Here is a 17,255-nt window from a genome sequence, read left to right on the forward strand (position 1 = left end):
CTTTTGTTGTCTGGTTTCTACAACAATTGGTACTACACGACTGTCGTGAAATTCGTCTGGCAAGTAGTCCGCAGACTGTCGTTGATCTTTTGCAAAAATGGGATTCGGTGACTATCCCGCGGAATATAATCCGTCTATTCACGGGCCCTATGATCCAGCCCGATATTACGGAAAACGTGAGTTCATTTACGTTTTAAATATCCAAGCTCAATTACTGGAGCAATCGATAATTGAAGAATTTGTGTTTAAGCGGACACTCCGTTGAGCCAAGTAAAGTTAGGAGAGCTAGGCGGATGGTTTGGTCGCCGCAACAAGAATCCCAGAGCCATGGTGGCCGCAGTGTCTCGAGGTAAATTTTTCAATCAGCAACGTCTCAATTTTTATCCAGAGAAAGAAACTCTTTGAATATAATCTCCTTCAAATCAGATCAAATCTCCTTCAGATCTCCGTATCAGCTTCCATTTTGTCTGTTAAATTCATTGCATAACCTTACAAATTTATTTAATTCCGTGCATTACGTAAGATATAGATTCTTTACCTTCTGAGAAATTCATTTTACCGATGTCAGAAATAATTTATTACTATGCTTTCTGAATGTACCTTAACTATTGTTGATCTCTTTTAGCATGGTGGCGTTGGCAGCATAAATACGTTCATCCATCTAAGGCTGGAATTGCTCCAATTTATCAACTAATAGTTGGTAGCATGATATTCTTCTATACTATCAACTATGGCAAGATCAGTGAGTTTATCGATTCATGGGATCTATAATCAACCTTGGATCTGCAAGTATTTCAAATTTGGTTTGTCCTTTTTTCAGTTCGCCACAGGAACTACAAGTACCACTAATGGTTCGCTCTGCAAATAGAAAAAAGAAGAGTATAGTGTTACATGAATTGTATGTTGCAAATTTGTCCAATCTAACATAATTATTGGCTGAATAAAGAAAATATCCAAAGTAGCACAAACTCTGGGATGAGAATATAATGGCTAGTTGCAATTCTAATGCATTCAGAGAGATGAACAAACGATATTCACTGAGCTGACTTTATTGTTTATTTGAAGATTCATTTATTTTAGTTAGAACTGCCAAATTTAGGAGTGAAATTATAAATTGCGAAAAATGCAGCCGCTGGAATCAAAGATTGACCCAATCTTGCACAACGAGGACATTAATTCATTGAGTTCTTTTTCCCTGTCGGAAGTTGGAAGCCTTTACTTTGGGCCAAATCCCTCTTCCGAAGTTAGTTCTACAGAAGATTGTTAGATAAATATGTTGCTAGGTGATGCATAATTAATATTTACTAATTGGTTATTGAAGGCCCAGCGACTATTAGAGCAGGCAAAAGATCTCTTACGAGAAAACGAACGGATTCAAAATGAAAAAAAAATCATCTTGCAGGATGAAGCTGAACTACGCAGCAGAAAAGTTAATCTTAATTCTGAAACTTCAACAGACAATGTGCTTTATCCCAGCTCAGAGGTATTCATTTATCCAGCTAACATATCTTTTAGGAGTAGGACCTTGCTTTAATATAAGCAAAACACAGGTACAGCCAAAAACAAAATCACAATTCATAGCTACACAGGTTGCTGGGTGAAACCATGACTCTGTCAGAAGAGGGTAAGCAGATAGATCTACGTAAGGCACAGCTACAATTATACTACAAGGAGCTGAAGAGGCGCAAAGAGTTTCTTCAGAATGCTATTAAAATATATGAAGAGAGTGAATTAGCTCAGCGCCATTCATTTTCCTCACAATCCAACGAGCTCAACATCAGAAGTGTAGAATTTGATATTCAACATTAGCTGGAAATCTGTAAACCCATTAATTGCGCTGCATCACATGTTGAGATGATGACCTAATTTTAGCAATTTGATACATATTCTATTAAATATTAGAATGTGGATAAATATTAGAATAAATATTTTGGTACTGCCTATATTTGCCATCGCAATCATGATATGAGGTCTTCAACACTGATTGGTGTTGGATGGTTTGACTATTTGAGTAACTTAATTTTTTATACGTATCTCATGAGCCAGGAAATATACCTATAAAGGATTCCATTCAGGTGACTATTTATTTCATTATATTGGAAAATCCACCAAGTTTGATGACCGGATATTGGTTGAATTTAATTTTAGCACTAACTAAAGATATTTGCTCGGAAGATTATAAGTTCATAAAATTTTATATAAATTATCGTTAGCGGCGCCTCAGTAAACTTATATTTAATCCAGCCAATGGGATTCTTCTGACGGTATATGTTTTGGCGCGTTTTCAGTTGATCGTGACGCCCAACATCGTACGCACGTACGTACGTCCAACCCGACCAGCGATGAATATTTCAAAATTCAACACAAGAGCCATATTTTCATATGAAATTTAGCGAAAGTATTATCCTCTTCGGTATATGTGTATAGTTGAGCTATACTTTAACGGAGATATTGATATCGCTTGATCGAAGTGAATTTTCCCGTTGTTCCATGATGTCGAGGTCTACATTTGGATTCTTGTATGTTGTAACCTAACTAGTGGCGTTTGCCGGTGACAAACATCGGCTGTAAAGTTTCTAATGGCGCAGGTCTTACGACATGGAATAAGGACTAATTTTGCGGTGATTTCACTCTTGGTAAGCCAACATGTCCACATCTATTATTCGTTATTAAACATTCAAACGTGCAGTTTTGATATTGTCGCTCACAACATCTACACCTAGGTTGTATCTACTGCTGAAATTTGCGAGAAAATAACCGAAGGATTGCTCAAAAGTACATCTGCACAAAAATACCGCGTACTCGTACACAGGTGTGAATCTATCGATGAAATTATCACCAAATGGAACAGTCTTCACGTCGATTTTATTGTCTTTGCATTTGACTCCAGAATCTCACTATCCTTGATCGAGGTACCAGTATTTTTATTTTACTTGTGATTTTAATGCTAAAGCTTTTGCCCGTGGAGTCAAAGGCTGTGTCTATAAAACTACTAATTTCTTTATTTTATCAGAGTTTTAATCTACAATGTTTGATATTTCCTAAGGTGGAGAAGAATATCTTTTTAGTTGATCAGAGTTTTATACTGTATGGCCAAAGTTGTTTGGTCCATGCCAATAATGTTTCTACACATGCTATGGGGATAAATACGGATAAGATTTTGGAATTAAGTTACAAGTACAACCTCCGACTTTTAAGTGCGAATGTTTTTGTGAGTTCATCAATGCGATCTCGTAATATCTTACAATTTTTTATTGATACAAATAGTAAGAGAAGCAATAATTCAAAATTTGGCTCAGGTCCCTGAAGATTGTCTCTATTTGGGCGAAAGGATTATAACTCTGGCTTCTGCTGTTTTGGGTCAAAAAAGTGGATATCCTTTGCTAAACTCGCTGAATCAATATCGAGGACTTATTGAAGCGGATGAGTCTGTGCAATAAATGAGCAATCAAGGTAAGTAGTAGTTTGATGTCATACCTTGGACAATGATTGACATTCAGATTTCTTTGAAGCACACATATTTTCACTGTATCATACAGACTGTATCCTTGTTCAAATGATTAGGAAAAAAAAACAGAAAGCCAACATGAAGAAGGCTGGAGGAAAATCTCAGAACCATGCTTACGCATCAAGCCAGGAGGACAGTGAAAATGATAGTGATGAAACTGAATGCAGTATTGGCAGCAATTCGACTGCAGGAACGCATCGCAGTGATACCCCAACTCGCAGTGCTCGATACAAGAAGATGGGAAGAAGGCGGAGCAAAACTGCCAAAATCAAATCTAGCAGCGATAAGCCAATGTATAAGTATTGTTGCAGTGTAAAAGAGGATCACGGACAACCTCTGTTTGGGGCTCAATTCAATCACCACCTGAAAGAGGGTGAACCAATGATATTTGCTTCAGTAGGAAGCAATAGAGTAAGCATCTACGAGTGCCCAGAGGGATCAAACATCAGATTTCGACAATGTTACGCAGATCCAGACACAGAAGAGAATTTCTACACTTGCGTTTGGACCTACGATGACTCAGGCAAGCCATTGCTGGCTGTTGCAGGATCTCGTGGAGTTATTAGAGTGATTAGCACTGTCACTATGTCGTGCATGAAGCATTATATTGGGCATGGTCACGCCATTAATGAGTTGAAAATTCATCCCAAAGACCCGAATATTCTTCTCTCTGCTTCCAAGGATCACGCCCTTCGTTTGTGGAATATTAAGACTGATGTTTGTATTGCTATATTTGGTGGTGTAGAGGGTCACAGAGATGAAGTCCTGAGTGCAGACTTTGATATGACAGGTCAGCGTATAATATCCTGTGGAATGGATCATGCGCTAAAACTCTGGTCCCTTGATAAGGGAGAAATGCTTGACGCTATAAAGCAATCTTACTATTGTAATCCCACTCGTAATGGTCGACCTTTCGACTCAGTCCTCCAACATTTTCCCGACTTCACCACAAGAGATGTTCATCGTAATTATGTAGATTGTGTGAAGTGGTACGGTGATTTTATACTGAGCAAATCTTGTGAGAATTGCATAGTTTGCTGGAAACCTGGACGCTTAGAAGATACTCAACTCAGAAACGGGGAAACAAGTGCTACCGTCTTGCACCGTTTTGAATTCAAAGAGTGTGACATATGGTTCATACGATTCTCGATGGACTTTTGGCAAAGAACTATAGCACTAGGAAATCAAGTTGGCCGCACTTATGTGTGGGATCTAGAAGTGGATGAACCTGGACTAGCGCGTTGTTGTTCACTAGAACATCCTCGATGCACAGCTCCGATACGCCAGACTAGCCTGAGTAGAGATGGTTCCGTACTTCTCTGTGTATGTGATGATGCCACGATATGGAGATGGAACAGAGAGCATTAGATTCACGTGGAAATGAATGTTACCGACAAATTCGACCCCTGTGTGACTATTAAGCACAGACCTACTATAGGTTTCAATCTGAATAACTTCAGTTTCAATTATGTTCTAAATGGGTTATCTAATTTTAGCTATGAGGTCACCGTTGGAATGATGACCATTTCTCTGCTTCCCCTCCCCTCCCTGTGTAATAATTGTACATAAATCAATACAGTCTGAGCCAGTTTGTGGAAGTGAGTGGAGTTGGTGAGATTTATTAGGTTTGAAATGTTATTAAACTTTTTATGGTTCTTTGATGGCCTGTCTATAAACTACAGTTCATAAGTATATATATATACTTATGAATATATGTATATACATATATGTGTGTGTATGATACTAATCGATAGTAAAACACTTGTACTTTATTTTATTAATAGTTATTTATAAGTATACATAAACTAAAAGCAAAGTGCCTTAGCTATACACGTTCCACTTAGAACAATTGAACATGGTTAAATAGACTTGCTACATGTATATCAAATGTTCTGGGTTTTAGATGGAATGATTATTCTCATAAGTTTATAAGCTAATTCGAAAATATTGTAATTTTAATAGAGACACACCTTTCATCATAGTTCAAGTGGTTTGATTTATTTTGTGCATAAACGCTGATACTGTATTTTTTTTATTAGAACAATGAAAGGAATTGGGACAAACCATTAGCTCACCTTATCTAGTATTATATGAACATGCCCAATTAATTATGGTTAATCACAGCCAATGCTGCTCCAAAAGCTGCATCACCCGATTGCCCTATTTCCAATGGTAGCTCATACCATCGCTGTACCTCTTTTTGAAGTACCAAATTACGCACAAAGCCTGATCCATTACCCACAATCCGCTGGATTCCAGCTTTTTGCAGTATTTCCAGTGGCATCATGCTAGAGTGAGAAATATAAATATAGAATTATTACTGGAGATTTAAGAGATTTTAACAGATAACGAGTGTTGATCATGGTAAAAATTTGGTAGCTCATTCAATTCGTTACGTGAGCTATGAGGTGAGCTACTTACTCGTGAAGATTTTTTATAACTCCGGAACAAAGTGCACGAAATATTTGACCTAGCTGCAAGGTATCAAGTGTGATTTTATTCACACTGGCTGTCTGCTCAGGAGCATGTCGCTCCCCAAGCAATGTAGGTAATATTTCCAATTCAGAAATAGCTGCATCCTCCGAGCCTAAAGCTATCAGCTTCTCCCAAACCTTTGCTAAACCACATGACATAAAATGAAATGGTTAGACGATACATTGAATTTGCAATCATTTCTTTCTGACTTACACTGAGGTATTGAGAAACCCAGTTCCATGCTCCATTGTTGTAACGTTTTGACAAACGTGGCCAAACAGTTACCACCATTCAAAGAAGCTGCAACTGCTAGATACTTCCCCTCAAAGTATGGAAAATGCTGAATCGTTTCTGAAAATTGGTCAAAATATCTAGTCGTCTATCGATACAAATACCTTTATCTATATCTTGCCTCCTGCAAAATTCGAATCCAATGTATTACAGTACTGAATTACCTGTTCCAGTTGTCAGTTTTGGAGTAAAAAATGGATCAACGTAGGCAAGTTGAGCAGAAGTGGAAATATTAAGAACTGCATCCGTGGGATTTTTCAGAAGAGCATACACAGAACATTGCAAGTCACCCAGAGCAACTCCTGCAGAAAAGATAGGTACAATCTACATCCTGAATTTACTTTAATATTGAACCGATGAATATCAATATTGATATCCTACCTACTGGGGTGCCAGCAGGAATTCCGAACCATGTATACTGTAACAAACCAGCTGATTGCCCAGGCTTCATAATTTCACTCGGTAGAATCTTAGTTGGAAAATCATTTTCAGCCAAGATATCTATTTCCCAACAGCCCTCTTCTGTTTGAAAATATCCCCAACTTGCTGCATTCTGTGTGCTGATTGCTACTTTGCTCCGCCCGCAAAGAAGAGCAACCACTAGATCTTGGACAGTTCCACACCTGTTGTACTTGCTCAATTTTTCTGGTCTAAAACATTGATTTATTTGTGTTTTATCTTCAGCAATAATCGTGATGTATCACAGTTTTGAAGATAAGTACTAACTTGTTCTTAGCAAACCAAAAAAGGGTTGCACAGCCGTAACCAGAATGAGTGGGTAGATGGCTTTTTGATTTTGGTAAAGCTGCCAGAAATTCAGGATCACAGCGAGAATCTTGCCAAGTGTAAAGGGGCGATACCTTTTCTTTCGGAATTTCTAATTTAAATTTTTCCTCTAGATCGTCATCATCTTCTTGTGCTGAATGATCCCATAACGTAACACCATGCATTTGTCCACATATCCCTATATGGACCACCTGTGCAGCAAACATGTACCAACTAGCTTTGCATCTTCTCACTACCTCAATAATTTAAATGATTATTTGAGTTCATTTCACTATTACCTGACGGAGTAAATCTCTGGAAATCCGCGACACGCAGCTGTGTACTGCAGAGAGAATTTTTGGTACATCCTGCTTATTTCCTTCTATACCCAAGTCACTGGGTACATTAGCCTGAGTGTCTTTACTTTGCTTGCTAACAATCTGCTTACTTTGAGTCGATATGACAACTACTTTAACTGATGTTGTACCGAGGTCTATACCTAATGCCAGTTCCTGTGACTGAGCCATAATTGTTAGCTGTGAATAGATTAGAAAATTCTGAAACCCACAACGTGTAATGAAATATTTCAAGAATTAGTACAGTTGAGAGTGAAATGGTTCAAAAACCAAGAATTGAATTCGAAGTAGCCTGAATACCAATGGTAAGAAAATAGAATTGAACTGTCCTAAGTGAAACTTTAAAATCTTTAGCATGCATAAATTACTTGCAAATAGTTATTAATAATGATTGATCAGTTTTTTAATACGTCTACGGATTTTGCAGAAGATTAATTATCACACTAACAATAAGAGGTGTATATTCATCGACAGAATTTCCTAGACACTAAAAGTGCTGTACTTGAATTATTATACAGAACTGCGGTATTTTTAGATCATTAGAAGAGGCTTCAAATATCTAGACAGCTGAAACTTCTCCATGCCCAGCTCATTAATGTTAGTTGCAATAACAGAGATGATTTTCAAAACCCATTCACATGATGAAAGCTTCAACAAAAAGCTTCAGAATGATGTCTTTTCTGCGTTACAGCCAAAACCAATCCCATAAGCATATAGGGAGGTTCAAAGAAGATTAATATACGGAAATATTTAGCAATCAAGGCTTACATTCTTCTTTAAGCCACCTTGATAATTTGATTTAGAAAGCGTATTATATTTTGTCAAACCGTTTTATAGTTGCAGGAAGACTGGTGTGTTTCTGGCACAGGCACTATATTAATTGTTGAATTTTGCTGTTGTTTTACATGAGAAAGAGTCGTCCAACAAGCAAGCGTGTAAACAACAGCCGATAACCATGTTTGCAGCAAGATAAAATCGACTGTTTATCGTTGCTTCAAAATTAAAAACTGGACAGTGTTCAAAGGTGAGCAAAAAACCAATAAAAAAAATCATATACTACTGACTATGCTTGTCATGGTTTTATCAAATACCTTTATTCACATATTTTTCATACAGTTCAAACATCTTCAAATAATTTGATAGAATCGGATAAGCTGATGTATGTGATGTATTTCACTCAATTGCAGTTGATTAAATAAAGTAATCTCATCAGGGTATTATGTTTAAGCCAATACACTAACACCTTATGCTAATTTAGGTGTATTATAATGTGCTATTATGAAATTTTTATTACAAACGACTAAAACCATGCGTAAAACCGTTTTCGTTTGTCTTCCCTTTGCCTTGTTCTAACAGATGGATGTTTTGAATTGCTGACGTAATACCACAGAGCAATTGCGAATTACGCACCTATGAATCATGAGGCAAGACTTACTATGGGAAAATTCTATCATGCATTTAGAGTACCTTCGATTTATAATTATCTCTAAATCATGATTGCAATGTTGTTTTGGATTGGATTGCTTTGGAGCAATCTCTAATTTAAACTCCCAAGCAGATGATCATTCGAAAAACAGCAGTTCATCTTTGCCTTTAAGGCTATATAAATGTGTAGAAGCATTTAAAGCATTTCAGAAGACTATTTCAAGTACAAAGATCTAATGCTTTATTCCAGCACAAACAGTAGTCCGAAACAATGATTTTTTGGTAAAATTTGAACTGAAAAGCTCGAAATTTAAATTTAATGATCCATGAAGACCACCATTTATTAACCAATTACTGTAATACCTCTGAGTAAAGTCTGTATGCTGATATGCACCAAGAGCCAAACCAGATGAGACACTACTTTGGATAATACGCATAATAGACAATATAAGCTGTAAAAAGCTATTGTTGGATAAGATAGCTAGCTTGCAAAGTTACGTAACTGGACTGATTGTCATCATACCGTACAACATATTACAATGCTAGTTGATATAAATGGGGGTGGTAACAGGGGGATATACTTGACAAGTATATTGTTAGTAAATATTATCTGATCAAAATCAAGATAAGGATGATTCAAAAAATGAAAACTCACAAGATTATCTATTGATGGGTTCGTTAAATGAAGACAAACAAATTGTAACGAATCTCTCAACTCTAATACCAGCTGAGCCTCTGCATGAAATATGTGAACGAAATTGCTCTTGTAACACAAATGACAGAGTATCAATCACGCCTACCCACAGGCAGCCTCCAAACAATCATCTGATAACGGCTTGTTCTATCTATCGCAGAAATTATACATGATTTGACAGCATAACCATACTTTGAGATCTCAATTTCAATCAGATTATACATCACCGATCACGTTGGAGCCCGATTGTCTGAATTGGATTTACATCGTTCAACGTCATGACATTTCTTCATTCGCAATTTCCGAAATCATTTACTTGCGAAGATGTAAATACATAATCTTATTCTTATACTAATTACAAGTAGTTTTACGCGGGTGATTCTATAAAGTGGTTCAACGCAAAACCACGGCAAAACTCTCCCTTTCCTTTCATTCAAATTATTGAGATAATGGTGATTTCGATTAGTTTCGATCATTCTTTCGATTCGATTCGATTCAACAGCAGCGGCGCTGTTACCGGCGAAAGTTGGCATTCTCATGTCAGGTGAAAGATTTGTGCGGCGCGTAGTTCGATACGAGTCTTGTGATAAAAAGGTCAGCAATTTTTAAAGAAACCTAAATATGTTTTCAAATCGGTATCCGGATCCCTGTAAATTAAATCGAAGTATCAAAAGTAAAAAATATGAAAATGTATTGTAATGCATTTGGTAATCTCGTAGCTCGTTAGTTCCCGGATGCTTGGTGCCGATTCGTATATTTGGTCAGTCAGAGACGGTCATTTATTTTCTTCAACAGTATTTTGTTTTTTTCATGGCTTCCACGTTCATAATTTTGTTAACAGTCAACAGTTCGGAACTGCGTGTTCTAATCCGTCGAGCAAATATAGTTTTTCATGTAATATCTTTGAAAGTGGGTATAGCGAGATTTTCAAATGGATCTGAAGTGTGCTAGACAGACAAAAAAAAAGAGTGAAGCTGCTGCTTTGGATTCACATCGTATGGATTTCATTTCAAAACAAATCCGGATCTATGCTAGGTATGTGTACATACATACATACTTATACTAATACTATAATTACAAATAATATACTTTCTGTTTTTCTCACTCGTATTTGTAATTCATGAAGTTTCGTATTCAAAACCACATCTCACCTCATAAGATGCTGGATGTTCGATGTGTTGCACTTGGAATATCTATGGTTTATAAACAGTTTTAAACCAATCTGCACATGTAGATTTGGTCTTTATTATATCACAATATTACAAAAGCGTTTTACAATAAATATTTATTCAGTTATGTATAATTGAACATCGTATCATCAGATGTGAAATCCTGGAGAAAAACTATTGTGCTGATCTTGTATACATACACTGTACTCCGTACATTGTTCGAGATGAAAATCAGTCATTCAAAGTTTAGTCCAGATTTTACGTACGACATTTATAGATAATGAATGCGCCTATGGTTGAATACTCCCTACATCATTAGTCGCTAAATTTCCTACGTTTACCACGTGACCGTGTCTGTTGAGTGCTATTATTTGTAGAGGTGGTACATAATTATCTCTTGGAGGGTTGTAAGCAATTCTAGGTAGAGGTAGGAATGGTAGGTTTGATCCTGTGTCCGATAATCTATCCACTTTACAATGAATTATCCTAATTGGTGGTGGTAGGTATTCCCCGCAGTCACACTTTGTCTGACTTACAAAATCAAACGATCCTAGACGACTGTGGCAATGTGGGCAATGGATTTTTCCTTTTATCCAATATTCCTGACATAAAGAGTTTATTCACAAACAATCAAGCTAAAATTTTCTCTTCTTCAATTCGCAATAATCAAACCCAGCGATCTACTGACCTTGTCTACAGCATCTCTTATCCAGTCTGGTATATTTTCCTCTGAAATATAGAGACAGTACTCCGGAGCACCAGTACCACATCTAAAATGAGTAGGTCCACTCCGTATCTCGCTGTGAGCAGTTAAAAGCGGTGTAGCTTCCTCTGTAAAAAGAACCTTTCGGCATCGCTTGCATTTCACTTCTGTTACCTAAAAATTAAAAACACAATTCTAATGATTGGAATTTCCCGCTATGGGGTCATTTGACTCTTGCGACTATTTGCAAATGAAGTAGGACCTAACCATATTGATGTAAATTCTCATGTCTTTCGCTAGAAAATACCCGAGATCTTTTCAGATCCTAAGAATTTGTCTACACGTTGAAGTCGGGAGATTCATACGACTCTAATTTCCACACGAAGAAGCATATAATATAAAAATGTACTTACTCTTGCTGGCATTGTCTCCTCAACAATACATTGGTATTTAATCGCTCTACCACTGTTCGAGATTTATACCTTCGAGTTGTATGCAGAATTTAGAATCTCGAAACTCGAAACTCGCATAAGGTAAAACCCGGGGAAATTTGTACACCATTTACCACCGACACTGCAGACTCTTCAGTTAACGCTGCAGATTTTGAATTAGCAGCTGCCATTGAATTTTAAGATTCTATCAGTTTTTTTGTGAGAATATGAGATGCAGATGCCTCATCCATTGTGTGTTCGAAATCATTTCCATATCGGACAAGATGATGGGATCAAGAATATTTTTCTTATCTCTGATACCAAGAATTCTTCATCAAACCTCTTACTTTGAACACTTGAGTACACCAATGGAAGAATTTGCAAGAGAATTGAACTTTTTCGTCGAAGATATGTTTTAATTTATATCAAACGCCTTCTGCTGCTTAAGATTTGACTTCAAAATTAATAATTTGAATGAATAAATAACTAAAATAACAAATGAATGGAGAAATTCGAATCTCGAAACTCGAATCTCGCAAGGAAGTAGTGCGGGAAGTTCGTTTATCAGCGACACTGAACATTTCGGTTTACCGCAGATTTGTATCAGTTTCTATTCAAGTCAGTTTAGTTCAATCCTCCCGACCATATTGTTGGAAAAAAATGAAGCTAGGCGTGGCTGAACTCAGCAATTCCGAATTATGGATATATTTTTTCGGTTGGGCCACTGGATTGTTTTACGGCCTTTATCAGATATATCTGCAGACATCGGCATGTAAGACAAGTGTCCTTATCATAATCCTTCGAACGTTTTTTGAATTTTTTTTATTTCTCTTCGATTTACTGAATAGGCAACAGATATTCGAGTGACATGAGTATTTTTTCATATAGATTTTGATAACTACGATAATAAACTGGAGCTTGCACCAGGTTGGGGGTGGATTGGACGCAGACTTGATATAGCCGATGTAGAAAGTCTGGTATTCATGCCGCTAATCTACGAATCTTTTCCATGGATTTGCGTGCATTTTCTTGGAGGGCAGATGATTAAATATTTTTTCAATACATCGGTAAAGGAAATTGCGGAGAGACTGAACGTTAATAACGGAAAGCTCAATTAAATCAAAATGTTTTCTTTTAGCTATTATGCTGCTGGTTCGTCTTTATCAGTCTGACCTACCAGTTGTTTTACTTTGGTTTGCCGACTGTAATATTTTTGCTAGTTATGCCTTTCGTGACGTGTATTTTGGTTCCGTTTCGAAGTAAAATTTTGCTGTGGACAGTCCAATTATCAGTTTTGCTGCTTTTCGGTGTATTCGGAAAAATTGAAGATTCCTGGCGAAATTTGTTAGCAGTCAATTGGCAGCAATATTATATAGTAGTCGTAGTTTTTGCTTGGAATCAGTTAAGGAGTTTGAGCTTTGGCCTGGATTCTATCGACAAATACAAGCATGTCAAGATTAATGGATTTTGCAAGGATCTTTTGGAAATACTTGCTTTTTGTCTCTACTTACCCACATATTTTCTTGGTCAAATGATATTGTTCGAAGAATTCGTTGAAGGGGTATGTGTATATTTACGATATGTTTATATGATCCACTATCATCAATTTGATTCTATGGGATAGATTAGACTCTACCACCCTCAATATTTCACAGATTAGGAGACCGTTCGAGGCATGGACTTTGAACAAGACCGCAAGAACTGTCTTTGATTTTTTACGATTCTTTTTCTGGATAAAAATGAGTGAATTTATTTTACACTATGTGTACATCACTGCCCTCCGTAACCACATAGAGGTAATAAGTCCCAGAATGTTCAAAAATTATTATTAATTGTTTCAAAGTTGACTAATATACAAATAATCTTCATATGTGTACAGTTGATTCGTGGGCTCGATAACTGGGCTTGTTACCCCTTTGGCTTCTGGATGGGATTACACTTTTTTACTAAGTATGTTGTCTTTTACGGAATTTCAAGTGTGATTCCACGAGCGGAAAATATTGTAGATTTACCTACTCCCAGATGTATTGCCAGAATCCACTTGTATTCCGATATGTGGAAATATTTCGACAGGGGGTTGTACAAGTTTCTTGTCAGGCGAGTAGAAATTTTTTACTTTATTTGTCATAGAAAATCATTTTGTTTTATAGTTTAAATTCTATTAATCCAGGTATATCTATTTGCCGTCCGGAGGCGCAAAATCTGCTCTACAGAAATTCGTTTCTTCGATACTTTGCTTTTCATTCATTTACATGTGGCATGGTATCGCTAGATTTATATTCATATGGTCGGCGTTGAATTGGGCCGGAGTAACGATTGAATCGGTGGCGAAAGGAATTGCAAGTTCCAAAACTTACGTGCGGATTGAAGAAAAATATCTAGGACCGAAAAATACCAGACGTTTTCGTTGTCTATTGGCAAGCCCATTGTTCATTATGTCAGCAATATCCAACTTTTATTTTTTTGGAGGAGAAGAAGTTGGATACCATTTTATTGATAGAATATTACATGGTAAGCTTCAGTTTTTTCGCGAGCTAAAAGTATTCTGTACTGGTAAAATTGAATATTATCTATTTCCAGATTCGTGGAAGAGTATTATGATATTAATATTTTTCGTATATTGTCTTTGCCAAGTATCAACTGAATTTGAAAATAGAGATATACGAAAATGTCAGAGATTCAAGAGCGTTGACAAGAGCAATTAAAAGGAAGACCTTACTGTATCTTGGAAATAAACAATGAGAAAAATTTATCTCTTTGTTTTTTTTTCTTGTAGTTATTTTTGTAATTGATAGTTAGAACTAAAACTTTTACACCATGTTATTGAAAAAGTGAACTCTTTGGTGAACGGAAATTCACCCTCGTGGGTGGGGAGGTACTAAAACCTCAAGTCCTGCGATAGACCGGAAGTCCGCGAAGTGTTATGGGCTCACGATCTAGGACCTTGCGAATCCTAACTTAACCTGACTCAGCTGTAGTCACAAACAAAAGTTTCAAGTTTTGACAGCCGGACATTATTCACCACACCTAAGGTTACTCGTGGATTATTAGTCCTGAAAGAAATGACATACAAATTAGAAATGTTATCGTTTTTGCCGGTTTTCACCCAGGTCGTCTGGGACGCCAAGTGTGTTTGATTGTGGACCCCTAAGTCCACAAGTGGTTAGTGCGTAAACATCTCTCAAACTTATTCAATTTCAGACCATTTAGGACTCATTTTTTTCGAAAATGAAGCAGTCTATAATAACTCTCAGCAGAGTTGAACTTTCAATATACTTTGTCGGTTGGGTATCTGGAATCTTTTATGCAATATATCACGTGCATTTGCAGACAAGCGCAAGTAAAGATTGGTATCCAGTATTTCAACAACCAAAAATGTATGCAATCCTTCAGAGTCTGAATATTGTTTTCAGACTTTGAGTATTATGATGATGTATATGGAGATTTTAGCCCAGGTTGGAGTTGGATCGGGGGTAAGCGGGATGTATCAGATCCAGAGTGGAAGGTTTGGATACCTTTTCTTTATAGACTCTTTCCATGGGTTAGTGTCCACATTGTCGGCGGGCAAATAATTAGATCTTTCTTCAATTCCTCGGTATGTCAGAGATTTAAAGAACAAACCACAGCTGAAACTTTCTCTAATCACTTGGATTTTTTCTCTTATAGATATTGTGCTGCTGGTATATTATTATAACTTTAGCACTCATCCTGTCTTCCGTTGGATTTCCAACTGTTATATTTTTACTGATGCAGCCTTTGTTATCATGTCTGTTTATGCTCACCAAAGGCAAAACTTTGCTTTGGACTACTCACTTATTGTTTGTGGGAATATTGAATGTTATTAAAAATCCAGATTGTATTGTGAGCAGATGGTTGGGTGTCAATGAAGATGAATATAATTTGATAATAATTGTCTTTGCATGGATTCAACTGAAAAGTATTGCTTTTAGTTTAGATTGTGTAGCTAAATATGAGCAAAAGAGTTTCAAGGGATTTCCTACGGAGTTTGTACAAATTTTGGCATACTGTCTTTATTTGCCAACATTTTTTTTTGGCCAATTAATTTTGTACCAAGAATTTGTTAATGGGGTATGTATGAATTCAACTGTTATTTTTAATAACTGCAATATTATCACACCCCATCAAATATTGGTTGATTTGCTTTTTAGATTAATACACCGTTTGAAAAATGGACTTCCAAGAGAGTGGGAACAGTTTTTCTTTATTTGTCTAGATACCTATTCTGGGTATTTTTTACTGAGTTTGCTATGCATTTCGTTTACATCAATGTTCTACATTTTCATCCTAAAGTGAGCTCAATTCTTTGGTGATACAGGTCTTCTATTAGTTCGCATTGAGTTTACAATAAATATGCTTCACAGATGGTTTCCAACTTTAGTAGTTGGGCATTATATGGATTTGGCTACTGTATGGGACAATACTTTTCAAACAAATACGTTGTATTATATGGATTTTCTAGTGCAATTGCACGTGCAGAAAATATTGCTGACTTAAAAACACCCAAATGTATTGGTAGGATTCATCTGTATTCTGATATGTGGAAGTATTTCGATAGAGGGTTACATAAGTTCCTAGTCAGGCAAGTAGATCCTTGTTGGCATAATGCTGAAAGAGAATCCCCACTCATGATTCATTTTCTTACAATTAATTATTTTCTTCTAGGTATATCTATTTGCCCATTGCAGGCCCTACTTCTGTGCTTCGAAAAATTTTTGCCTCTTTCACGTGCTTTGCATTTGTTTATGTATGGCACGGTACACGAATGTACATATTCATATGGTCAGCTTTAAACTTTGTGGGTGTGACGATTGAGAGCTTGGCAAGAATAATTGCAAACTCTAAAATTTATGTTGAGGCTGAAAGCAAACTTTTGGGACCTAGAAATGTTAGACGTTTTCATTGTATGATAGCGAGTCCATTACTGGCAATGTCAGCAATATCCAACTTCTATTTTTTTGGTGGTCGAGCAATTGGAAACATTTTTATGCAGCGGATATTTAGTGGTACAATGAAACTTTTACAGAATATTTATCTCTGAGAAGTATTAAGAGGTCTTGTGAATATTGATTGATTTGTGTTACAGATTCATGGACAAGTCTGATCACACTATTTTCTATTCTATATTGTTGCTGTCAAATTTCTACAGAATTAAAAAATAGGGAAATCAAAAAATGTCTGACTAGCAAAAGTGATTAGAAGAATACCTATTATCAAATGGCAAATCAATTTAATGAGTAAACTGTGCAGTTATCTGCCTTATTCATCTAGATGCCAAAATGTCAAAGCTTCTGCTACTATGCCTCTTGGTTTTTCAAGGGAAGAGAAAATCAATGAGCCATCATTTTTTCAACAATCTGTTCTAGTTTGCTTTTATTGAAAAACTAACAACGATTTATAATAAATGACTTGGGCTGGAT

The 17,255-nt window shown here is 36.5% G+C and overlaps 8 protein-coding genes across 15 annotated transcripts; 6 read left to right on the forward strand and 2 right to left on the reverse strand.

Moving 5' to 3' along the window:
• Window positions 1-15: 15 nt before the first annotated feature.
• LOC105692281 (putative ATP synthase subunit f, mitochondrial) lies at window positions 16-961 on the forward strand. Its single transcript, XM_012411368.3, has 4 exons — window positions 16-176; window positions 251-349; window positions 626-742; window positions 821-961. The coding sequence occupies exons 1-4, from the start codon at window positions 98-100 to the stop codon at window positions 847-849; spliced, it is 324 nt and encodes a 107-aa protein (XP_012266791.2). The 5' UTR covers window positions 16-97; the 3' UTR covers window positions 850-961.
• Window positions 962-1,107: 146 nt separating this feature from the next.
• Window positions 1,108-2,051, forward strand: LOC105692273. Its single transcript, XM_012411356.3, has 3 exons — window positions 1,108-1,243; window positions 1,322-1,483; window positions 1,582-2,051. The coding sequence occupies exons 1-3, from the start codon at window positions 1,124-1,126 to the stop codon at window positions 1,807-1,809; spliced, it is 510 nt and encodes a 169-aa protein (XP_012266779.2). The 5' UTR covers window positions 1,108-1,123; the 3' UTR covers window positions 1,810-2,051.
• A 251-nt stretch (window positions 2,052-2,302) lies between these two features.
• On the forward strand, window positions 2,303-3,454 carry LOC105692205. The gene is made up of 4 exons (XM_012411259.3): window positions 2,303-2,636; window positions 2,724-2,912; window positions 3,047-3,211; window positions 3,300-3,454. The coding sequence occupies exons 1-4, from the start codon at window positions 2,580-2,582 to the stop codon at window positions 3,438-3,440; spliced, it is 552 nt and encodes a 183-aa protein (XP_012266682.1). The 5' UTR covers window positions 2,303-2,579; the 3' UTR covers window positions 3,441-3,454.
• Window positions 3,455-3,586: 132 nt separating this feature from the next.
• LOC105692197 (polycomb protein EED-like) lies at window positions 3,587-5,489 on the forward strand. The gene has a single exon (XM_012411247.2). It carries the CDS (start codon window positions 3,587-3,589, stop codon window positions 4,874-4,876), a length of 1,290 nt encoding a protein of 429 aa, XP_012266670.1. The 3' UTR covers window positions 4,877-5,489.
• On the reverse strand, window positions 5,258-9,986 carry LOC105692134 (sedoheptulokinase-like). 7 transcript variants are annotated; one of them, XM_012411159.3, is made up of 9 exons: window positions 9,742-9,986; window positions 9,476-9,665; window positions 7,339-7,575; window positions 7,001-7,251; window positions 6,656-6,924; window positions 6,439-6,576; window positions 6,197-6,334; window positions 5,930-6,125; window positions 5,258-5,796 (listed from the first exon to the last, which is right to left on the reverse strand). In XM_012411159.3, the coding sequence occupies exons 3-9, from the start codon at window positions 7,564-7,566 to the stop codon at window positions 5,613-5,615; spliced, it is 1,404 nt and encodes a 467-aa protein (XP_012266582.2). In that variant the 5' UTR covers window positions 7,567-7,575; window positions 9,476-9,665; window positions 9,742-9,986; the 3' UTR covers window positions 5,258-5,612. The 7 variants fall into 7 exon arrangements, with proteins under 7 accessions (XP_012266582.2, XP_048508607.1, XP_012266590.2 ...); XM_048652650.1 differs by having other exon boundaries at window positions 9,621-9,986; XM_012411167.3 differs by lacking the exons at window positions 9,476-9,665; window positions 9,742-9,986 and adding an exon at window positions 9,184-9,462.
• A 751-nt stretch (window positions 9,987-10,737) lies between these two features.
• On the reverse strand, window positions 10,738-11,861 carry LOC105692211 (E3 ubiquitin-protein ligase RNF180-like). The gene is made up of 3 exons (XM_012411272.3): window positions 11,800-11,861; window positions 11,372-11,560; window positions 10,738-11,285 (listed from the first exon to the last, which is right to left on the reverse strand). The coding sequence occupies exons 1-3, from the start codon at window positions 11,809-11,811 to the stop codon at window positions 10,974-10,976; spliced, it is 513 nt and encodes a 170-aa protein (XP_012266695.2). The 5' UTR covers window positions 11,812-11,861; the 3' UTR covers window positions 10,738-10,973.
• Window positions 11,862-12,253: 392 nt separating this feature from the next.
• Window positions 12,254-14,569, forward strand: LOC105692172 (protein-cysteine N-palmitoyltransferase Rasp-like). The gene is made up of 7 exons (XM_012411204.3): window positions 12,254-12,589; window positions 12,706-12,884; window positions 12,956-13,378; window positions 13,473-13,613; window positions 13,697-13,914; window positions 13,988-14,328; window positions 14,398-14,569. Exons 1-7 carry the CDS (start codon window positions 12,316-12,318, stop codon window positions 14,520-14,522), a joined length of 1,701 nt encoding a protein of 566 aa, XP_012266627.2. The 5' UTR covers window positions 12,254-12,315; the 3' UTR covers window positions 14,523-14,569.
• Window positions 14,570-14,646: 77 nt separating this feature from the next.
• On the forward strand, window positions 14,647-17,254 carry LOC105692189 (protein-cysteine N-palmitoyltransferase Rasp). Of its 2 annotated transcripts, none has more exons than XM_048652636.1 (7): window positions 14,647-15,194; window positions 15,268-15,412; window positions 15,484-15,906; window positions 15,987-16,127; window positions 16,200-16,417; window positions 16,501-16,841; window positions 16,922-17,254. In XM_048652636.1, exons 1-7 carry the CDS (start codon window positions 15,046-15,048, stop codon window positions 17,032-17,034), a joined length of 1,530 nt encoding a protein of 509 aa, XP_048508593.1. In that variant the 5' UTR covers window positions 14,647-15,045; the 3' UTR covers window positions 17,035-17,254. The 2 variants fall into 2 exon arrangements, with proteins under 2 accessions (XP_048508593.1, XP_012266658.2); XM_012411235.3 differs by having other exon boundaries at window positions 14,648-15,157; window positions 15,231-15,412.
• Window position 17,255: the final 1 nt, after the last annotated feature.

The sequence above is a fragment of the Athalia rosae genome, chromosome 1, assembly GCF_917208135.1.
Source record: "Athalia rosae chromosome 1, iyAthRosa1.1, whole genome shotgun sequence".
NCBI lineage: Eukaryota > Metazoa > Arthropoda > Insecta > Hymenoptera > Athaliidae > Athalia > Athalia rosae.

Coding starts and splice junctions, on each gene's coding strand:
- LOC105692134 (XM_012411159.3), bottom strand. CDS start 7,566: ATGGCTCAGTCACAGGAACTGGCATTAGGTATAGACCTCGGTACAACA. Junction 6,925..7,000: donor TTTTGGTTTGCTAAGAACAA/GTTAGTACTTAT, acceptor TCAATGTTTTAG/ACCAGAAAAATTGAGCAAGT. Junction 6,126..6,196: donor GGGTTTCTCAATACCTCAGT/GTAAGTCAGAAA, acceptor CATGTGGTTTAG/CAAAGGTTTGGGAGAAGCTG.
- LOC105692211 (XM_012411272.3), bottom strand. Junction 11,286..11,371: donor TAAGAGATGCTGTAGACAAG/GTCAGTAGATCG, acceptor TCTTTATGTCAG/GAATATTGGATAAAAGGAAA.
- LOC105692273 (XM_012411356.3), top strand. CDS start 1,124: ATGCAGCCGCTGGAATCAAAGATTGACCCAATCTTGCACAACGAGGAC. Junction 1,244..1,321: donor GGCCAAATCCCTCTTCCGAA/GTTAGTTCTACA, acceptor TGGTTATTGAAG/GCCCAGCGACTATTAGAGCA. Junction 1,484..1,581: donor TGCTTTATCCCAGCTCAGAG/GTATTCATTTAT, acceptor CACAATTCATAG/CTACACAGGTTGCTGGGTGA.
- LOC105692281 (XM_012411368.3), top strand. CDS start 98: ATGGGATTCGGTGACTATCCCGCGGAATATAATCCGTCTATTCACGGG. Junction 350..625: donor GGTGGCCGCAGTGTCTCGAG/GTAAATTTTTCA, acceptor GATCTCTTTTAG/CATGGTGGCGTTGGCAGCAT. Junction 743..820: donor TATCAACTATGGCAAGATCA/GTGAGTTTATCG, acceptor TCCTTTTTTCAG/TTCGCCACAGGAACTACAAG.
- LOC105692197 (XM_012411247.2), top strand. CDS start 3,587: ATGAAGAAGGCTGGAGGAAAATCTCAGAACCATGCTTACGCATCAAGC.
- LOC105692172 (XM_012411204.3), top strand. CDS start 12,316: ATGAATGGAGAAATTCGAATCTCGAAACTCGAATCTCGCAAGGAAGTA. Junction 12,885..12,955: donor AATATTTTTTCAATACATCG/GTAAAGGAAATT, acceptor GTTTTCTTTTAG/CTATTATGCTGCTGGTTCGT. Junction 14,329..14,397: donor TATTGATAGAATATTACATG/GTAAGCTTCAGT, acceptor ATCTATTTCCAG/ATTCGTGGAAGAGTATTATG.
- LOC105692205 (XM_012411259.3), top strand. CDS start 2,580: ATGGCGCAGGTCTTACGACATGGAATAAGGACTAATTTTGCGGTGATT. Junction 2,913..3,046: donor TCTCACTATCCTTGATCGAG/GTACCAGTATTT, acceptor ATATTTCCTAAG/GTGGAGAAGAATATCTTTTT. Junction 3,212..3,299: donor TTTTAAGTGCGAATGTTTTT/GTGAGTTCATCA, acceptor AATTTGGCTCAG/GTCCCTGAAGATTGTCTCTA.
- LOC105692189 (XM_048652636.1), top strand. CDS start 15,046: ATGAAGCAGTCTATAATAACTCTCAGCAGAGTTGAACTTTCAATATAC. Junction 15,195..15,267: donor GTATTTCAACAACCAAAAAT/GTATGCAATCCT, acceptor TGGAGATTTTAG/CCCAGGTTGGAGTTGGATCG. Junction 15,413..15,483: donor GATCTTTCTTCAATTCCTCG/GTATGTCAGAGA, acceptor TTTCTCTTATAG/ATATTGTGCTGCTGGTATAT.